Source organism: Syngnathus leptorhynchus, chromosome 10 (genome assembly GCF_054491065.1).
Source record: "Syngnathus leptorhynchus isolate UIUO chromosome 10, UIUO_Slep, whole genome shotgun sequence".
NCBI classification, from domain to species: Eukaryota; Metazoa; Chordata; class Actinopteri; order Syngnathiformes; family Syngnathidae; genus Syngnathus; species Syngnathus leptorhynchus.
In genome coordinates this window covers 10,404,940-10,422,987 of record NC_141204.1, presented here as the reverse complement: position 1 = coordinate 10,422,987, position 18,048 = coordinate 10,404,940, and the positions used below count along the sequence as shown (strand labels likewise).

Below are 18,048 nucleotides of genomic sequence, written 5' to 3'. Positions count from 1 at the left end.
AAACACCCTTTTGCAATATTGCCCGCCGTCGCCTTTCAAGTGGAATTTTCTCCAATCTACGAGCCACGACTAAATGCGCCCTCGATTTTCACGGAGGGCCCTTTGCAGTGCGGCTGGAGTTGCCTTCAAAGTCTTCCGCTTCGGATGGCTCGCCATTGGTTGGCTCGCTTTGTACTGAGAAGTTGTGAAAGTCGGCAGTCTGGCAGCGGGAGATATGAGGCGGGGGGGTGTTTGATGACTGGATGGTGATTAACCTTGAATAAATTAATATGCGCTTGTAAAGGATATGGGAGATGAAATGTATAGCAGGAAGTGATGGACACACTTCCTCTCCTCACATGTCTTCCGCTGGCCTGAATATTTTCTTTGATCATCCGCTTTTTCCTCCACTGCAGCCCCGCCCCTTTTGTGTCCATTAAATAATTAATAGCCATACATACAGTCGTCTCTCTGCCAGAGCGTCGATGTTAGATTTCACTTGTCATAATTGCAGCAAAAGCAGTCTTTTCATCTATTATTGATGGGCGCTTACATGCTATATATAATGCAGGGGAAAGGGGGGGCGTGGCAAATGGGGGGGGCTATTAAAGTATTACTTTCAAGGGGGTTCTTTTACTCTCACTTTTGTGGATTGACACAGACATGGCAGTGAGTGGCGGGCGCGGGGGGTTCATTTTTATTTTTATCACAAGCAGGCGCCCATCTGCTCCTATGCCGTCGCTGCGTTTGTGTGTCTGTGTGTGTGCGTGTACCTCTGGGGTGGTCTCGACTCTACATACATACACACACACAGATCACATCAGCACCCAAAAGGGACAAGGTGGGCGGAAGGAGGGTGGGCGGGAAGGTTAGAGAGGGTGGCCGGTGGGTGGCGCATACATCATGGCCGTCGTCTTGCGTCCAAACGAGGTGTGACAAGAGGAGAGGGGGGCTCGTTTGCAAGCGTGTGACAGGGAAGGCAAAGCGGGATTAAGCAATCTAGCCATGATTGGACGGGACTGAGGAGGAGGGTGAAGACACGAAAGAATAAGAAGTGATAAGGAGGGGGAGGTGTGTGTATGTGTGTGTGTGTGGACCGCCGGGGTGGCCTCGACTCTACATGTTCCCTTTTTGCATAAAGAGGGAATCAAGTCATCATCGGTGGAGATTTACGGGATACCAAGTGGGCGGAGCATCACTCATCATTAGCAAATTCATGAGCACGGTCAAACTAAAGTTCAACCAAAGTCCACTTCAGTTGGGGGACAAATTATTGGACGATGTGGGGACCCACGGGAGTCTTCCTAATGCACTTGCCATGCAATCGCCTGACCTTGGCGGAGGTCAAGCGCGTCTCAGCTCCAGGATGCCATTCCAGCTTATGCGTCCTCGTTTTCGGAGCTTTTTCCCCTCCTTTCATCAGCCACGCATTCCCTCGCTCTTCCTCATCATTCTACCCCCCCACCCCACCCTCATTTCTGATCCATTTTTTATGCATCACGCCATCACCAAGCATTCCCAAGCACACTTTTGTACATTTCCCTCTTGCTCTTTCTCCACCATCTTTATGATGTGCCTGCCTCCTCTTTTTCTTCTCGGTTCTTTACAAGGCACCATCAACGAAGCCCTCGCTTTTAATGACTTGTTTACGGCGTTCCTTATTAAGTTCTTTTGTGGCACCGACACGCGCAAATGTCAGCGATTTTATTGAACAATACCGAGTGTAGGCCGCATGTCCAGATATTTATTTGCGCCATTTTGCGGATGTGATAAATCCAAAATATATTGCTGAATGAAATAACCAGACTTCAATTCTATTAGCTAAGTTATTGACAAATGAGTCGATTCACACGACGCTGAGATTCTAAATAATGATCTGATGTATTCAAGATCTTTATTATTAAAGTCAAATTTCTCGCAAATGAGCTGATATCCCCCACGGGAAGAGATATTAAACCCGGGGATCCTCGGCCTAATGACACCATCAGACTTATTTAATGGAGTCTGTAAAATGTCACGATCAGCCGAGCTAATAAAGACCGAGCGCCGTGTTGAATTTTTAATGAACGAGCATAGTTTATGATATCATCAAGTTGGAGGGAGTTACGGTGTCGGTCATGTGACCCGCAAACATGGTTCATTGGAGAACGGGCTTGTTTTTTGGATGAAGTGATGACTTGACATTGACACCAAGCATGTCATTGCTGTGATGTGTGAGGACAATGATGATGATGATGAAGATGTCGCCAGTGGGTGACATGCATGCTATGTTGGAGTGTGAAAGAATTATGCAGACAGAAAAGAGGAACATAAATAAGCTCAAGGCTGTTTGAGCATTTATTTGATACTCTCACGGGGTCGCTTATGTGGGATGCAGGAAAGGATGAATGGCATGCAGGGAGGGCAGCATGGTGGGTGACATTATTAACCCTTGTTTTATGGGTAATAACAAGGACGGCCATATGGCACAGGGGGAGGATGCATGATGCTGTTTTACAAATGAGTGGCCATTTGTAAAATAGCATCAAGCATGCACATAGTAAATACAAACAAGAGGACGCGATTGCGTAATGCAACACAATCTTCTTAGCAGAAGGCTCAAAAACAAAGATGTCATCCCTCTCAGGTATAATAATAATCCCAAAACAGCAAGGTTCTCGTGTTACATCATTCAACAGGACCGAAAGGAAGATCTTAAATTACTCTTTTTGAATAATTTAGTGCTTATTGACCAAATCTGAGAATTGTCCAGCATTCCCCCGAGAACAAACGCGTATGGGGAGGGGGGTTCGACAAAAATACGCCATTTACAGTAGCTCCTGAAAAAAAGATCAGAATGAAAAAGCACGAGTTGAACCTGAAAAAAGGAGATATGAATCTGAAAATATAAAACATGCAACTGAAAAGAAAAGACCTAAAAATTTCAAAAATAAATTGAGGTGAAACCTGAAAATTAAGTTTATTCCAAAAACAAGGTGAAGCAAAACTATTTTCAACTCGAAAAACTTTATATAAAAGTATTTTTATATTTGAATTTTTTTTTTCAAGTTTCAATCTCAACACGTTTATTTTCAATACAAACTTTTTGACCCTAATCTACCTCCATAGAAATTTCTATTTCTATATAACGTATATAGAACTAAATTATCTATAGTTCAAAGGTAAAAAAAAAAATGCAGCTAAACCAGTGCGACAAGCTCATTGGCTACAGCCCCAAAAAGCAGACGAGCCCGCGTTCACCCAGACAGACACTCCCACTTGATACTTTCAGGCAATTTATTTTAGACTAATGTGCAACTAAGAGTCTGGCCAGTGATGTTTTTTTTCCCTTGATTTTGTAAGCATTATATTCTGTATTTTTTCCCTTTTTTATGCGCTGTTCTTTGTTTTTTTTTAATCCTTTTTATGTAAAGCACATTGAGTTGCCTTGTGTGTGAAATAAATCTGCCTTGCCTTAAAAAAGTCAATATCTGTGTTGGGAATAACATACACTGTTAGTTTTTGGTGAAACAAACGGAAAAACTAGATCGTCATCAGCGCGAGTCATGAACAGGTATCCAAAGACAACACTGAAATAGCTAAAAAGCGCTTCAAACAAACGGAATATTTCACCCAGCACTGCGCTTTTCCACATCCAATATGGTGGGAATGTTAACATACATTTAGCAAAAAAAAAAAAAAAAGCATGGTTTTCAGATATTTGCAATAACAACAAATGTGAGGGTCACGTGATTTCAGAGAACACCAAACTCAAATTTACGTTGTAGTTACGCACAGCTACCAGGAGACGGCGATGTTTCATCACGTTGTTTGTATGTATGTATGTATGTATGTATGTATGTATGTATGTATGTATGTATGTATGTATGTATGTATGTATGTGTGTATGTATGTATGTATGTATGTATGTATGTATGTATGTATGTATGTATTGTATTGTATTGTATGTATGTATGTATTTATGTATTTATGTATTTAATTTGTTTATTTCTTGTCAGAGAGAGAGGAAAATAATGGACGACATCACGAAGCACGGAATTGAGTGTGTCATATTGTAGAGTCAAAACACTACAAGTTCAACATTTATCATTTATCTTCAAAAATATTCAGGAAACAAATCTGGGTTTACTTAGCAGGGTGTTTCAAAGTCATCCAAAGAAAGCAGGATTTGTTATCTGCTATATCTTGTTTTTTAGTGGAAGCAGTATGACGCATTTTTTTTAGAAGTCGACATTTTCCGTCAAAGTGAAACCAAAAGCTGCTGCTACCACGCGAATAGCTGCACTTGGAAGCAGGCTGCATCGGCGTGAAAATGCGGGGAAAGAGTTCAGCACTTCGCAAAGCTTTTGCGGTGACTTTGGCACTCGTCGCGGACGCTTGCCTGGTTCACGGCATCGCACCTGTGGTGCGCGCGGGGAGTTTACTATGGCTGTCGGTCTGGCTGCTCGCGTTTATCCGGTGTTGTTTGGCGCTGAGCGCCGTCTACCTTCTTAACCTCGGGGAAGTCCCCCGGGAGCCGGCTCGTTTCCTCGCCTTGCACAGCGCGCTCCCCGCCGCCATGGAGAGCCTGGCCGCCGCCGTGCCTCTCGGGGACCACTGGTGCGGCGCGACTATCACGTCTGCAGGGGTCGCGCGCTGCTGGATGATGTGCGCCGGATTATCTCTGACCGCCGCCTTGTTTTGGGAAGTCTGGGTTCCGGACTCGAGTGGGGCGAAAGAGAAGCGACAAAAGCCTAGAGTTTTATTCATGAAGGTGATTCGCATGTACAGGCCGGACTTGGCTTTGCTGCTGGGAGGATTTTGCTTTCTCAACCTGGCTGCTGTCTGTAAGTACACTGATGACGATGAAGGAAGGGGTCCAAATGAACGAGTGGGGCCTGCCTTGACTTACGAGTTTCATTTGTTGTATGGAGAAATAGAGGCTCCTTGTTTTAAAAACTGAAATAAAATGGAAAGAGACTACCTAACTATTCACTAGGGGAACATGTTTTTGTCACTCAGGTGAGATCCAGATCCAGTTTTACACGGGCAAGGTGATTGACAACCTGAGAGACAATTATGTGCCAGATGAGTTCTTGTCAGCACTGCTTCTCCTGTGCGTCTTCTCAGTGGGAAGGTGAGATTGTTTAACCTGACCCCCAAAATGTCAGCCTACATCTTAAACCTAACATCAATTAATAAATCCCACGAAGAATAAAAAAAATTGCCGATTTTTGTTTATTATGTTTTCTGACGCTCATTAAAAAAATGATAGGATAATTTGAATGGCAAATTATTTGGAGACCCATTCGGGAACGGAACCAATGATAAAGTGAATACCCGTCTTGTTTTTGTTGGAGCAGCATGGTGGGCACAGGGGGCAGAGGGGGTTTCCTTATGTGGGCCATCAACTCCTTCAAGTGCAGAGTGAAAGGACAATTGTTCCGAGCTCAGACCAAACAGGAAATTGGATTTTTCGACACCACAAAGATCGGTAAGGCGTGATAACTAAGATAGAACAAGATCTCTGACTCCTCGACATTATGGTGTTTTATAATATTTGATTTCTTCGTGTGCAGGTGAGCTCACTTCCTTGCTTTCCAAAGACATCCCCCTGATGGCGGAAACGGTTTGTCTGAACATCAACGTTCTGCTGAGGAACCTCATAAAGACGGTGTACACGCTGATCTTCATGTTCGACCTTTCATGGACACTGACGTGTTTAGTTCTATTGGAGGTCCCCGTCACTGGCCTCATACAGTCCGTCACCCATAAACACTCCCGGGTAACGCCGACAAACCAATCGCAACCATTGATTACTTCTGCAGCTCTGCTTCCCATTCCGTTCAATCAAACGGATGATGAGCGATAATCAACCTTGTGCTTGCAGCGGTTGACGCAGGCCACGCATGACTCCGTGACCGCGGCAAATGAAACGGCCAATGAGATCGTCTCGGCCGTTCGGACGGTGCGCAGCTTCAACGCGGGGAAACACGAGGTCCGTCGCTATGACAACAAGCTGTTGGACACGCACAGGCTCAAGAGACGGCGGGACACTGTCAGGGTTGTGTCTCTTCTGGCGCAAAGGGTAAGCTGTTGGCGAGATTTTTGGAGATTCCACAGCAAGACTGGATTTCAGGGGTCTGCCAAAAATATGAATGACTGACCTTTGTTTCTACAATAGTCATTTGAGAAGTGTTCCATTCCAAGAGCAGACAGAGGTTGATTTTCGTGCCTGTGCTTGTAGCTGACAGGTTTGGCTATTCAAGTGCTGATGTTGTGGTACGCCAGGCTGTTCATCCAGAGGGGTCACATGACCATCGGGGACCTGGTCTCCTTCATCCTCTACCAGTCACACATCGGACACAATATCAGGGTAACAGCGCTGAAAGTATCGCCAGATAAATCCGACATCTCTTTAGAACCGGTACTCATCCTGGGAATGTTGCCTGCCAGACTCTGTTCTACATCAGCAGCCAGATGGTGAACTCGGTGGGTGCGGCCGGGGAAGTCTTTGAGGTTCTGGATCGACAGCCTCGGATCAGGACGGACGGGGAACTCGCACCCGATCGGCTCGCAGGACACGTCATCTTCCGTCATCTCAAATTCACCTACCCGGCACATCCCGACGTAGCGGTGCTGCAGGTGGGCGTCACCTTCTTCTCATATCTGTGTGGATTCTCAGTCGTGGTATTCCACCAAAAATCAAACGGAGGAAAGTAGTAGTTGATCATGTTTGAACTTGAGCCAGCAGAGACATGAACTGGGAGACTTGAGAGATTTGGCGCTATTCTTCCGCGGCAAGCCCTTCTTCTCAATTCAATACACCTTTGTCATCAGGACTTCAATTTGGAGCTGCCAGTGGGTCAGATAACGGCACTGGTGGGTGTGTCCGGACAGGGAAAAAGCACCTGCGCCAGTTTGCTCAAGCGCTTGTACGAGCCGCACGGTGGACAAATCCTGTTGGACGACGTCAAGCTGGAGTTGTACGACTACCACTATCTCAGCAAAAAGGTGAACGCTCGAACCAAAACTGATGGTTACATCTGATAACTGACAAGTAGGGCTGAAACAATACATGTTTTGGGATTTTGATCTTTTGGTACGGTACGAAGGAAGACCGAGTTCCCACACATATTGTTGTGTCTTTAACAATTGTCAACAAACCGTGTGCTTCGGCAGATTGCCGTGGTCAGCCAAGAGCCGGTGCTCTTCTCCGGTTCCATCAGACACAACATCGCTTACGGCCTTCCGGACTGCTCTCTGGACGCCATCCAGAAGGCGGCCTTCCAGGCCAACGCCCACAACTTCATCACACTGCTGGAGAAGGGCTACGATACCGGTGAGTGGACGTGGACTTCAGTTTTGTACCTCGCTTATTTTGAGACTGGCCTGGCTTGAACTTGTCTTAATACTCGGTGCTTAAAATATGAAAGTCAAGATTTAAGACTTGCACGGTTCCACGTCTGAAGATGATTGTTTCCGGTGTAAATGCACGTCTTGACTGGAGTGTCGGATTTGATTGTTTGCCAGAGGTTGGTGAGGGGGGCAGTCTGCTATCCAAGAGCGAGCGGCAACGTGTGGCCATCGCTCGAGCGCTTGTCAGGCAACCACGAGTTCTCGTCCTGGACGAAGTAACCAGCTCCCTAGATGAGCATAGCCAAAACAAGGTACGGTAAACTCAGCGATTCCAGGCCTGACACAAATCGTCGGAAAAATTACAACATAAAAATGTGACAAAGGTTCGTCTCACTGGACGCAGGTCCTCCAGGATCTGGTGAGGCCTTCTGACCTAACCGTACTGGTGATCACCCACAACCTGAAGACTATTGAGACGGCCGACCAGATTGCTGTGATAGGTGCAGGCAGTGTTCAGGAGCGAGGAACCCACCGCCAGCTGATGGAAAAGAATGGGATGTACTGTAAAATGAGAGGGATGCTTGCCACCGCTGGAAGCTAATTTCTTCAGAAGCACTTTTTTTCTTTTTTCTCTATGTGTTTATTTTGCTTACGCAATTTCATTTGATTTTATACAAAAACTATATTTGATAACAAAAATGAAGCTCGCTATATTTGTATCTTTGAATATTCTGAATAAAGTTGTCAACCAAACTGACATGCATTTAAAACCTGAATTTATTTAGATACTTTTTCCTCCAACAAAAATTTATTCACATGTACTTACTGTATCAAACTAAAAATAAAATGGTATTAATTTGGCTTGCACTGTTTGTAATTTAGAATATTTGACCAACTGTTTTCGTATAGTACAGTGCACCAAGTGAGGAATTCACCAGATACCAGTTAGGCAAGAATGAGGAAATTGAGTGGATGAAGCCTGCCGCCAATCCCCCGCCATTTTAGGACTGAGAGCAAATTTGAATCTGTTGCCCCCTCCCCAAGCAAAATTACAAGGGGTATTAATTCTAACAGCAGCCCTATTAGAATAAGACAAACCCGGGAAAATAAGAGTGGCATTCAGAAACAGTCAGTTTTAAATTAAGCTTATTTCCATTGCTGTATTCATTTTGTTCATTTACAAATACGTTTTCTAGGAATACCTACAGATGAGGAAAAAGCAACTGGTCTGGAACGCTGTACCGTGCAAGCCCTAAAATCGGGAAAAGTAAGCCTATAAAAATGAAATTACAGTACAGTTTACACATTTTTTTAGACTGCACTTCATATACGTATGTACGAAAAATGTATCAATACACTTACATTATGCTGAAACCTATGAAGTATGCAGGAACAAAGAAGAACCCAACATCTTGCCTTGTATTGGATAAGAGAGGATGGTGGGCTGCCTTTTTAAGTGATCTTTAAAAGGGAGGATTTATTTTGTAAACAATGCAATCCAAATCAACAAATATAACCTGCCAAAGTGGTCAAAAGTCATCATGAGCTGTCTCATTGAAATCTTGACCATAGGTATTATTAACATCAGTCTGCTGTTTCTTTATTAAGGACAAATTGATCTTACAAACATATTTCCAAATCTGTCAAGCCTTAATATATATATATATATCAATAAAATATTGTCTCCTGAAAATGACCAGAATCATTTTATTTGTTGACCATTTTAATCTTGAAAGCCAACACAATGCACTCAAAGCAAATGTCTTGCATGATTCTGTATCAATTATCACACTGGAGTGGAACTTATGTGAAAGAAAGGTTAGTACAGTCATTTCTATAGCACACACTTCATGCATATGGGTGGTCTGTTAGCTTTGTCAATTTTTAATCACCTCAGCGACACTGAAACAAACATGTTTTGTTCTGATCACTTGGAAAGTGTTCATTTCAACTGGATCATTTTATTCTCCATTTTCAGTCAAGTACTGTTGCAGGATTAGATTAGTCAGAAAGGTAGTGCTATTTATTGGTAATTATATGTTGCTTGTTACTATCGTGTCAAAGTTTTGTATACACCGTTAACGCCACTTTTTTGCACTTGCCAAATCCAAACAATGAATGAGCCTAAGTGCAATATGAAATGTAAGTCCACTTCTAATATGTGTTTTACTCACCGAAACACTATGACAGATTTAAAAAAGCTGGGGAGAAAAAAAAATCCAAGTAACATGAAAACTTGACATGGCAAAGTCTTCTAGCCTGTTTTCAAGCAATGCTCACGCTGCTCGTTTGCTACAGTCTGCAAAGCAAAACGATGGAAGCCATCAACATTCTGAACATGGTCATCTGGAGCTTTCCAAATAGTCCTCATGCTAGATTGAAGCCTTGATTATGATCTATAGCTTGAAGAAGCTTCTCACGCAGTGTTTCCGCATTAGTGTATTTGGGCAGGTCCAACAGGTTGAAGCACGTGTGGGCGACAGGCAAATAAAGTTCTCCTCCATTGGTCGGCTGGATCACTAGTTTAAGGCTTTTCATGCCCAAGATGGGTATGCGATCACTTCCTGTGAGGAATACTGAGGGGACAAATGACATTTCACATTTCATGTTCCAAGTACTAGCATCCTATATATTAAAGAAAGAAAGACTTACAGAGAAACTGTTTTTTCTTCTCTAAAGGAAGGTTGTGGAACTCTTCCCAGAAGAGCTTGATGGTGGGATGTTCAGCCCAGTACTCTCCCTTGTATTCAGTGCTCTGAGGCGGGGGGAAAAAAAAATAAATAAAAATAAAATAAAGAGAGAGAGAGGCATGAGATTCTAAAAATCCAAACCCGGAAAGAATCTGTGGATGTATTTCTGAGCTATAAATGAACAAACAACACCTTATTCAACCAGACAAATAATGCAAAACCTTTTCAAGTTCAGTCCAGTCATAGTTGGTGTTGCCAATCACCATGGCTTGCAGTTCATTGGGCTGGAACAGCTCCAGAACTTTGCCTCCACAAATCTTGTGGAAGCCTGCATAGAAGCACTCAAAGAGTGGGGCAACTGAGGTGTTGAATGTGTAGTCTACGTAGGCATTGACGAAGTCTTGCCTGGATGGACAAATAGTTATTGCATGTGTACAAAGCATTCAAATGCTTTGAGCACACAATTTTGCATTCAATAGATAGTGCCAAAACAATTTGAAGCAATTACCTGTTGGATTTATTTACATTGATGTTTTCACCATTGGGTATGAGGTCCAACACCTCTGTCGCACCGTAGTTTTCTTCTGTGATCTAAAAAGACAAAGGTTATAGGTCAAAGAAAATTGTCATTTGTGAGCATGTGTTGACGTCCCTGGTGATTGTAAGCAATATAACATGTTAACAAAGTGTTCTGGGAAAAACTCATAGAAACATTTTTGCTTCACTTCTACATGAGGCGTTACACAATGATAACCATACTTACTGTGAAGTTCAAGCAGAATGTTTCCTCAAGGTCATCTTCGTGGTAGTCCAGCAACAGTTGGAGACTCCTAATTGAAGGCAAATTAATACATTCACTAATTAGATTGTTTGAAAGCATTATAACTGTCTCGTGTTTAAAAGGAGCCACATTATGCAAAAATAAACTTCTTAGAGCTTCTAGCATGTGTGTATAGCATTTACTGACTGACCCTTGATCTTACCTTCCCACCTCTGGCTTGAGCTCCTTCAGGTCATCTAACGTGGGATTCCTCTTCAGAAGCTTCTTGTACAGGGCCACTGGAAAGTTGAGCTCCACAATAGTGAGGTTGTAGATGGCCAGACCGCATATGACTCCGATGAGGTTAAATAATTCAATGTCCTCAAAGGTCTGGAAGGAACATTAGCTAACTGTCACAACTACTAAAGATTTTTTTATTTTTTTTTGACACTGCAAAGTACATGTCGCTACTTGAATCTAGTTCTCCAATAAATGCGTCAAGGTGTGTTGAATTTGCTCTTGAGCAATTAGAATGAACATAATAAATGAAAATGAAATGAACAATTCGAGTAAGTTTCAATATTCGGCGTGTGTGTGTAATACAAGCTAGCCATTCCATTCAATCAATACCTTGCTTGAAAACCAGAGGAGCCTGGACTCCTCGTGGTAACGAAACATCCCGTACTTTGGATCCAACAGCTCTTTCATGATTAGGAGGAAGAACTCCTTCCTCACACCTCCCGCATCCACTGCCTCTTCCCCCACAAAAATAACCTGCCATAGGTAGTCACCATCACGTTTCACCAAAGGAAATGTCTTCACGTGAATTTCACTGTCGTGGATTTCACCTTAAGCGGCTTCTTATAGTCGACGTTCTTTGACTTTCGGAGAACTTCCATGGTGTCTCCAACTATATTGTCCCTCCGGACAATCAGGATGAGGCATGGGTTGACCGATTCCACAGCAGGCAAGAACATGGAACTCAAGTTTTGCATTTGGGCCTGATCCACTGCCATCTACCAATACAAGAATGCTGATTAGATTCTTGGAAGCACGGACGCTATTAGCTCCTATTTACCTGCATTTGTAAAACAGCATCAGTGTGTAACAGAGTAGTCTTTGCTGGGGCATCAAATACAAAGGGATACCTGCACATGGTCACCACACCATCAGGACCCTGAGGACAGAGAGGCATTCCGGAATGAGTCATATTTGTCGAAGAATCCAAAGTGATGTAAAATTTCAATAAGCAGGCGAAATTACTTGCCCCTGGATACATTTGTCTCTGAATCCATGTGATGTAGTCATTTCTGATGTCTATTAAATCATCCAACTCATGAATGTAGAATTTATCGTATTGTATAATCTGTCCACCTCTCTCATTCACCTGAAGTGACACAAATGCAGACATGATTTAACAATTGGATGTACTGTGGTACCTTAGCTTACGAGTTGAATTTGTTCTGTGAGCAAACTCATACAACCCAATTTACTTATGCCAAATCAAAATGCCACCATGCCTCATTACACACCTTGTGAAAGATTTCCAGCAGTCGAAGTGACGTGTCCAGAAAACTGGTGAAAATTCTTTGCTCTGTTGACGGGATTCCAACCTTGTGCATCTGGAGCAGGTACACCACCACTCCTTTGTACATCTCGACCAGCCGCTGGAACACTTGGGGCTCAAAGGTGGACCACCAGTTTGCTGAAGCAAACCAGACAGAAAAGTTGGGCATCGGCTTGAGAAACATTCTAACAACTTAACCCACTCAACAATGGACACATAAACTTGAATGTTAAGTTCCATAAATGTACCCTGGTGAGCTAAAGTGAACAAGCGTGGCTTGGTGGAAACGTGATCAAATGTGTCGTAACATGTCTGTATGCTTTTCCCTCCTACCTAGCACTTTAAGCGGAGCTTCTTTCAGGCTGATGACGGATTTGGCAAATGGGATAGAGATAGTCACATAATTGTTGGAATCATTGAAGAGAGGGCATTCTGGGAGAATGAGGTAGAGCCTCAGCGCTTCTATGTCTGGAGGAGAGTTGATCAGTCTTGGAATAAGATTCTTCTCCACACTTGCAGCAATCTGATAGTGATGAAGAAAGTATAGAAGTCAGCTTTGCAACAATCAATCATCATAATTGATTTCATGACAACTGACCTGTTGGCCAATCTCAGGGTGGTCTGGTGTAATCAGTCTTTGAAATTGGAGGCGGGCCATGTTTAGATCGATACCTGAACATTTACTGCTGGTACTGTAGTGATCTGGTTGACTGATGACAGAAATGCACAGTTGATGACTGAATAGATGAGATTTAAAATGCAAATTTTGGAAGGTTCTGTTTGCACATGACACAACATACAAATGAGTACTTTGTAAATTTTAGCTTTATTCTACGGTGGAGTGTTTTTTTTTTCTTTTTTGTTGAACGACAGAGTGCAATTGTGTGATGTGAAACAGAATGATAGCCAATAAGTGACCCGGAGGTGGTGTTGCTGTACAAAATTTGAGGAGCAAATGGTTAACATTCATCATAAAAATGACTAAGAAAAGTATTTGCAACTTTAGTGTAGTTATCAGACAAGCCAAAACGTTCGCCTAGGTTCTTGTTCTACAAGTCCTACTACTACTTTTCCTTCAACTTCTGCCAGTCTGGCTATCCTGCGGAAACATGCTGTTCTCAGGTCAGTTTTGGTTATATGACTGACACAGTTTCCTGTTTAAAAAAAACACCACACACTTAAGAGATTAAAAAAACCAAAACAAAAAAAGTTTGCACCCTGCCTGACTTGATAAGCAAGCAAACGGAGCACTTCAGGGGGCAATCCAAAAAACGCTATCTGTTTCACCTAAAAGTAAATCTGAGACAAAACGGAATGGGAAAGAACTTTTTAGTTTCCGGGCAAAATAAAAATAAAGGCAAAGCAAATTCTGTATAATATCACAAAAGAACTATGCACATCTTTATCTCGAACAGTTTATGACACCTAAGCTCAGTTCGGATTAACTCCACGAGGGTGCTTTTTCTCTTTGGCTCCTTACCTCATTGACAAAAAGGACCCGTTGAGGCAGCTTGCAGTTGAGAACACCAGGTCAATCTCACTGAGGGAATCACAAGAGCAGAACAATTAGTGTGACTGACATTTACAGCCAATTTTAAACCAAGAAATGACTGAAAAATGTACAATTAGTTAGTACAATGAGTTAATACACAGTCAGCTGTTGTGAGGAGAGGACTTTACTTGGAGATTTCTAGCGGGAGTCTTCCGGATGTATGGTTCAGCCATCTTTGTATGGTTTCCTCATTCAAAGTACAAACTCTTCGCTGGGCGTCAAGTGTCGCCACTTTATCATTGTTTTGCAGGCTCTACAAGAACAACCCCGCCCCCCCCAAAATTAAGAATTTGCTACACTGGATAAATCCCCTGTCAAATATGTTGTTACCAAATAAAAAGAAAAACTTACGTTAGCAGTACAATAGTGAGCAAAGCTTTGGTCCCCTCCTGCATAAATCCTCTTGATACAACAGTTCTGATTCATGACTGTAAAGGTAAACGTGGAAGTAAAGCCGTTCATGACCCAAATTCATTTTAGACAGATGACGGGTAAGCAGGAGAAAGTTAGCCTCAATTTTTCAAATAGTTTTGAAAACAGAGCCCGATTTCAGATTCCTAATAATGTTGGAGTAAAAAAATAAAGAAAGCAAAACATCAGTAAAATTCAACAGATGTTTAGATTTACGGAAGGAGTTAGCCAATTAAGTTTTGTTATTAGTTTCATTGATCATATTCTACCGAGTTCTCACCACTATCATCTGAATCAACAGAGTGTATCCAGGGAAACTTGACAGGCCCCGGAGTTTTCCTGTTGCAGCTGGAACGTGTACCAAGCTGTCCATTCCCACCAAGACCAAATGAGTCCATCTTTCCACATGAGGGTGTGAAAGCCAGTGTGTGCTGCCTTTAATGAGCAAAATGATTTGGGGGAAGCAATCTTGAATAAATATGAAAAACATGTGATTTTGTAACACAGTGAGTAGTCTTACCTTCCACATGCAATCTGCGTGACTACATTTCCCATGAGCTCAAACACTTTCCTTGGGTTGATTTCATGATTTGTAGAGTTATGCCCCAGCTGACCATATCCTCCTGCACCGAAGGTAAAGACACCTCCTTCCTGTAGAAGTAGTAACACCACTTCTCAACTCTCATGCAGAAATGAACAAATGAGTGAAATAAAAGAGAACATTATATTAATTTTATTGATGGTATTGACAGTTAGCAACTCTCTTAATAGGAAAAGGAACCACACAAGTAAATAATTAAACTTATTCTCTACAATGTGATTCAATATATGTATATATTTTTACATTTGAGATTCTTAAACTTAAATTGCGATTTTGCAATTACCCATTAGCAGTATTACAATCAGATGTTTACATTTGCAGTATCTTCCTTTTCAAACTACATTATTGAATTTAGTAACTACAGTTTTGAGTGTAAATCTAAAAAATAACTAAATTGGAGTCAAACTAAAAGACAATACAGTAATAAATGTAGGATTGGAAAAAAAAAACTGTAGAAAAATAAAGTTGTGAAGTTATTTCCTTTCCTATGAATTTATTTTCCATATGTCCGCTAAGCTGTGATAATGAATTTAATTTTACACCAGTTACAAATTATGACTTACCTTGGTCAAGGCTGCTGTATGATCTTCTCCACAGGAGACAAAAATTACTCTCTGCGATCTAAGAGACTTCAACAGGGTTGGAAAACACCGGTCTGAGGGGGAAAAAAAGCAAAAGCAAAAGTCAATGACTGATGAACAAGTAAAAAGTAAATGCACGAGCACATGAGAACAAATGTTAAAAGTGTACTTTAAATGAATTAGCTGACAATAATGTTTGAAAATTTGGATAACAAAATAACTCCATAATAAATGCAGAGCCAGCACTTGTCAAGACCGAACGTATTATCCATTGTGAAAGAAAGCTTCAAATGTATTAATATTCGATAGCTTCTCTCACCATTGGTGTCATTGACACCGAGCTGACCAAACTTGTTACGGCCCCAACCGAACACAGCTCCTGAGAGCGTGAGGGTGAAACTGTGAGCGCCGCCTGCTGTTATCTGAGCAAAAGGAATGCCCTGCAGAGACTGAATGATTTGAGGGGTAGAAATGCCTTGTTCATTTGGTCCTAGGCCGAGCTGTCCATATCGATTTTGACCCCAGGAGAAAAGCTGGCTCCCTGGGGGGGGGGACAAAATAAACATATCAATAAGATTGTGGTCATGCTGATTATGGTTAAGAACCATCTTCACCTTTTGAAAGTGCTAGTGAGTGCCAGTACCCACAGGCTACCTGAGTGATTTGAACATCAGTCAAAGTCTTGATGTTCCTGCCGTCATCAGGGAGAAAAAGGTTAAACAAATATTTGTGCTTTTTTTCCTCATCATTGGTACATAAGCCAGCATCTTAGCAAAATAACATGAAATCACCTAGGCACACGAACACATTCTTCAAAGTTGTTTAAGCCCAGCTGTCCATCTGAACCAAGGCCCCATGAGAAAACTTGCCCGCTGTCATTCAAGGCAAGCGTATGGGACTCTCCACAGGACACTGCTATTATGATTTGAGCATCCAGAGCCACAACCTGTTCTAATAGAGGAAAACGATATTAAATGATAGAGTCATTTCACAAAAAGAAAGGACCGTGAACTAAATGACAGACTGAACTTTTCTTTCTTTTTTTTTTTAAATAAAAACATTAACCTGGTTTCTTTCGGGACTTCTCATGGCCAAGTTGACCGAGATCATTGCAACCACACGTGTATACTGTCCCATCATCCAGCACGATTGCTGTGTGCTTGCGTCCACAGCCTACATCGCGCACTTGCTTTGCAAGAAAGAAGTCACAATTCCTTGGCTCCACCACTATCTCTTCATCGATGCCCCCCAAACCAAGCTGGCCATAGGAAGCATTGCCCCAGCACAGCATTGTGGTTTTTCCTTGTGGCTAAATAAGCCAGCCGGAGCCTAGGTGTAAATATAAAAGAGAAATGATTTCAAACAAACCAATCACCCAGATTCACGCAAATATTAACTCATTTATACTATGTGGGCCGGCATGGCAGCATGGTGGTAGAGTTGTTGTCTGTCACACAGAATGTTGTTGGTCCGATTCTCAGCCCCTGGTGACTATACAAAAGTGACCTTGAGCAAAATGCTGTACAATACATCCTAGTGGGCGTGGACAAAGAAAATGAGTAGCAATATATATTGTGCCTACTTAAACAAGGGACAACAGTAGAATTACACTTGTCAAGCTGTCATAATACAAAAACTACTGTATGACATCCGGTTTACATCCCAAATTAAAGTGAACTCTCACCGCCGGGGATCAGGCCAAATAATACGCTTGTTATGAATTTAATTTGTAGTCATTGAGATTATGGCAATTATGTCAAACGCATTTACGGAAGTCAGCGTTTTCTAACAAAAGCAACACAGCGCTATAACCAAGATAGCGACTGGCTTGTCTTTACGGCTATCTTTACCCACTATGCTGTCTTACTTTGACGTCCTTAGCACGATGGCGAGACTATTAGCCTTAGCCAGGATTACCTCTTTCTCAACGTTTTATTCCAAATCTTTACAGCAGAAACCCAAAGGCTTTTTAAGCTCAAACCACAATCTTGCTACGGTTTAGTTGTACATTCTTCTTCGCTTGCCACGCACGGTTTTGGAAGCAGCGGAATACCCAGTGATGGGTGCATTGTCGTAAAAAGGCGCTAAAAGCAGCACACAGCAAATCTTACCGATGTAGACTGCGCTAATGACGCTATTGTTGTGTAGCTCACGTTCTCAAAGACACGTTGATTCCCACAGTTGCTCCACCATTCCTCTCCACTCCACTCCACATACCCTTCCTTATCTGTCAACAACTGCTGTTACGAGCATTCTGGGGGGACTACAACACGTCAAGTTGTTCATTTTTAACAACTTGCATTGTCGATTATACTTGGTTTGCAAAAATCATCATGTCGATATCTTTATCGGCTAGGCATGATTTATTGCGCGTCCGAGCGATATTTATAAATCAATAGGAATGACTGAAGTTTGTATTTGTTATTTTCGTGCTGTTTTTGTTGCTGCTCGTATTGTCGAGCGCAAACGTGTGTACCTTTAGTTTGAAGGTAAGCTCGCGGTAGTTCCGTGACTGACGTTATCTTTATTCACAATGGGGAAGAAATATTGCGAAGCGTCGACAACGTTC

General features: G+C 42.3%; 2 protein-coding genes across 4 annotated transcripts; one reads left to right on the top strand and one right to left on the bottom strand.

Moving 5' to 3' along the window:
• The first annotated feature begins 4,234 nt into the window (after positions 1-4,234).
• Positions 4,235-8,074, top strand: LOC147050364 (antigen peptide transporter 2-like). The gene is made up of 11 exons (XM_085921833.1): positions 4,235-4,805; positions 4,981-5,095; positions 5,322-5,452; positions 5,538-5,743; positions 5,849-6,046; positions 6,206-6,334; positions 6,415-6,603; positions 6,799-6,972; positions 7,141-7,300; positions 7,492-7,628; positions 7,721-8,074. Exons 1-11 carry the CDS (start codon positions 4,292-4,294, stop codon positions 7,916-7,918), a joined length of 2,151 nt encoding a protein of 716 aa, XP_085777959.1. The 5' UTR covers positions 4,235-4,291; the 3' UTR covers positions 7,919-8,074.
• A 461-nt stretch (positions 8,075-8,535) lies between these two features.
• herc4 (HECT and RLD domain containing E3 ubiquitin protein ligase 4) lies at positions 8,536-17,894 on the bottom strand. Of its 3 annotated transcripts, XM_085921832.1 has the most exons (24): positions 17,591-17,891; positions 16,545-16,808; positions 16,271-16,430; positions 16,094-16,170; positions 15,799-16,020; positions 15,462-15,553; positions 14,818-14,948; positions 14,578-14,732; positions 14,238-14,314; positions 14,015-14,139; positions 13,815-13,874; positions 12,933-13,044; positions 12,668-12,857; positions 12,300-12,472; positions 12,035-12,154; positions 11,846-11,944; positions 11,616-11,783; positions 11,398-11,541; positions 10,991-11,157; positions 10,771-10,837; positions 10,516-10,598; positions 10,229-10,412; positions 9,970-10,072; positions 8,539-9,893 (listed from the first exon to the last, which is right to left on the bottom strand). In XM_085921832.1, the coding sequence occupies exons 2-24, from the start codon at positions 16,768-16,770 to the stop codon at positions 9,685-9,687; spliced, it is 3,144 nt and encodes a 1,047-aa protein (XP_085777958.1). In that variant the 5' UTR covers positions 16,771-16,808; positions 17,591-17,891; the 3' UTR covers positions 8,539-9,684. The 3 variants fall into 3 exon arrangements, with proteins under 3 accessions (XP_085777957.1, XP_085777956.1, XP_085777958.1); XM_085921831.1 differs by lacking the exon at positions 17,591-17,891 and adding an exon at positions 16,887-17,244 and having other exon boundaries at positions 8,536-9,893; positions 11,846-12,154; XM_085921830.1 differs by having other exon boundaries at positions 8,537-9,893; positions 11,846-12,154; positions 17,591-17,894.
• Between the last annotated feature and the right edge of the window lie 154 nt (positions 17,895-18,048).

Excerpts from the sequence above, each read along its gene's own strand:
- LOC147050364 (XM_085921833.1), top strand. The coding sequence starts at position 4,292 with ATGCGGGGAAAGAGTTCAGCACTTCGCAAAGCTTTTGCGGTGACTTTG. Across the intron at positions 4,806-4,980 it reads TCTCAACCTGGCTGCTGTCT|GTGAGATCCAGATCCAGTTT; the intron begins GTAAGTACACTG and ends TTTGTCACTCAG. Across the intron at positions 6,047-6,205 it reads TGTCTCTTCTGGCGCAAAGG|CTGACAGGTTTGGCTATTCA; the intron begins GTAAGCTGTTGG and ends CTGTGCTTGTAG.
- herc4 (XM_085921830.1), bottom strand. The coding sequence starts at position 16,770 with ATGCTGTGCTGGGGCAATGCTTCCTATGGCCAGCTTGGTTTGGGGGGC. Across the intron at positions 15,554-15,798 it reads CGGTGTCAATGACACCAATG|ACCGGTGTTTTCCAACCCTG; the intron begins GTGAGAGAAGCT and ends TTTCCCCCTCAG. Across the intron at positions 14,315-14,577 it reads TGTTGATTCAGATGATAGTG|TCATGAATCAGAACTGTTGT; the intron begins GTGAGAACTCGG and ends TTACCTTTACAG.